A 2,500-nucleotide genomic window follows, 5' to 3' on the forward strand; every position below is an offset into this window, starting at 1 on the left:
AAGAATGGTTCTCAGGAACTCTTTACACCTCTGTCGATCAATCAGTCATCTCTCAGTGAGGGTGTGTCTGTACCTGCGTACTCCTGAGGCATCATGGGCCGGTTGACGACTCTCTGAAACGCAGCGATCCAGTCCTTTTGCTCCGCCTCGGTTTCACAGGCGAACAGGAACTTTCTGTCCGGGGTTTCGATGGTGATCCCGAACTTCCAGTGTTGTCCTTGAGTCGAGGGTGGAAGACCGGACAACACCGTATAACTGTTCTCCTTACTGCCGATGAACACCTCGCCACGTGCGTACGCATCCTGGAACAGTCAATATAATATAATATAATATAATATAATATAATATAATATAATATAATATAATATAATATAATATAATATAATATAATATAATATAATATAATATAATATAATATACAGTAATATAATATACAGTAATATAATATACAGTAATATAATATACAGTAATATAATGTAATAATTAAATATAATATACAGTAATATAATATCATTAATAAAGCATATTATAAGAAAAAAATATTTACAAATATGCATTTTTAAATTTAAAAATGACTTGCTACAAAATTATATTTTATTTTATTATATAGATATATGTTAAATGTAGAAAAACACAGTACTACTAATATATTATATTAGAATTAATAAAGCAAATTCTAAAAACTGTTTCTTATTTTAAGATATACATTTTTTATTTGAATTTTTTATTATAGTAAATTTTATTTTATTTTATTACATATATTAAATGTAGTACTACAAATATAATTAATATTATATAATTAATATATAATTATATGTTTATTATTATGTTATGTAATAATATATTATTATTAATCAATTATATTATAATAAAAATAAATATATATTTTATTTTAAAATATGCAGTTTATTATACTGTAGGCCTATAGGTATATATTAAATACATTTTATTATAGGCCTATAAGTATATGTTAAATGTAGTACTACACACTACTACTAATATAAATATAATATAATATAATATAACATAATATAATATAATAAAAATGTTTAAAAAATAAATGGTATTGTATGTTTTTTATTTGTATTATATCATATTATATTATATAAGTATGTTAAATGTATTATTAACAGTTCTACTAATATAATATAATATAAACAAATATAATATAATGCAATATAGTATAATTTAACATATAATATAAATAATAAAGCATATCATAACTAAAAATGATTTACAACTGCACATTTTTTAAATAAAAGTTTTTTATTTTTATTACAGTAAATTAAAATTATATATTAACATAGTTAAACATACTGCATTTAACATAATAATATAATATAATGCAATAAAAATTTTATTATATTATTAATATAACATAATAAAATACAATGTAATTTTCTTAATTTTCTAAACTTTACATTATACACTAGCATATGTTATGAGTATGGTATACACGTGTCAAGGTTAAGAGTTACACCAGAAAAGCGTCTAAATATCAACCTCTACTCACCAAAGGGTCTTTAAAGTACATGAGTCTCCTGTCGTCCATGGTGAACCATCTTTTCTTGAAGCCCTCTGTGTGCTGAAACACACCAGACTTCAGTTTGAGTCAGTGCTAACGACAGCATTACCGAGGGAGAGCGTACAGTCAGCAACGGCTTTATTTTGTGACTGTACATTACCTGGCTTATCACTAAATAAATAAATAAGAGCATATGCAGTATTGATTTCACTTAAAAATGATGCATTGTGCAAGAAGTAAGTGTGATATGAAAATAGCATAGATCGGCAGTGTGCCGCTCACCCTCGGGCCGGTTTTCTCCATGTATCCTTCCTTCATGAAGTTCCTGGTCAGTCTGGGTACCAACTACATCACACACACACACACACACACACACACATGAAGATGCTTTCTAAACATGCACTGATTTCAAAAAGGTACAAATTGTTATTAATATAAAAAAAGATTAATACTTTATCATTTCGATTATATCATTAGTATCTGCAAAATACAGATTTAATCATCAAAATCAGCATTATTGTCTTTTTTCCCAGTTAAAATGTCTATCTATGATTCATTGAGAAGCAAAATTGTGCACTATAAGACTTGATTAAATAATCTGCATTAACTTTCTTGCATTCTGGTAAATTTATGCTTGAAAATATTCAGAATTATAAAGCTTTCAGAGATGTTGTCTGAAAATAACTCTTAATATCTTGCAATTTAGCTTCATTATTGTTTAACATAATTTAAAAACACTATAGTTCCCCCCCAGGACATAAATATGAACAGTTCAGATGCAAAAGCCTCTAAGTGCCATCTGAAATTTTCTTCTAGAATGATCATTTTTATCAAGCTCGTATTTAAATTCAATAATTTCACTTAAATGGCAATGCAGATTACCTATTAATTGTCATTTAAGTGAAATTATTGAACTTAAATATACGAGCTTGATAAAAATGATCATTCTAGAAGAAAATTTCAGATGGCACTTAG

General features: G+C 26.4%; 1 protein-coding gene across 1 annotated transcript in view; it reads right to left on the bottom strand.

Moving 5' to 3' along the window:
• LOC308706903 (arf-GAP with dual PH domain-containing protein 1) overlaps positions 1-2,500 on the bottom strand; it is a 43,784-nt gene that overhangs the window by 6,878 nt on the left and 34,406 nt on the right. The window contains exons 8-10 of the mRNA XM_081392795.1: positions 1,808-1,870; positions 1,514-1,585; positions 74-302 (exon numbers count right to left, since the gene is read on the bottom strand). Of these exons, the coding sequence (XP_081248921.1) occupies positions 74-302; positions 1,514-1,585; positions 1,808-1,870 (364 nt within the window). The remainder of the gene's footprint in view (positions 1-73; positions 303-1,513; positions 1,586-1,807; positions 1,871-2,500) is intronic.

Source organism: Scardinius erythrophthalmus, assembly GCF_964197995.2.
Source record: "Scardinius erythrophthalmus genome assembly, chromosome: 18".
Taxonomy (NCBI): domain Eukaryota; kingdom Metazoa; phylum Chordata; class Actinopteri; order Cypriniformes; family Leuciscidae; genus Scardinius; species Scardinius erythrophthalmus.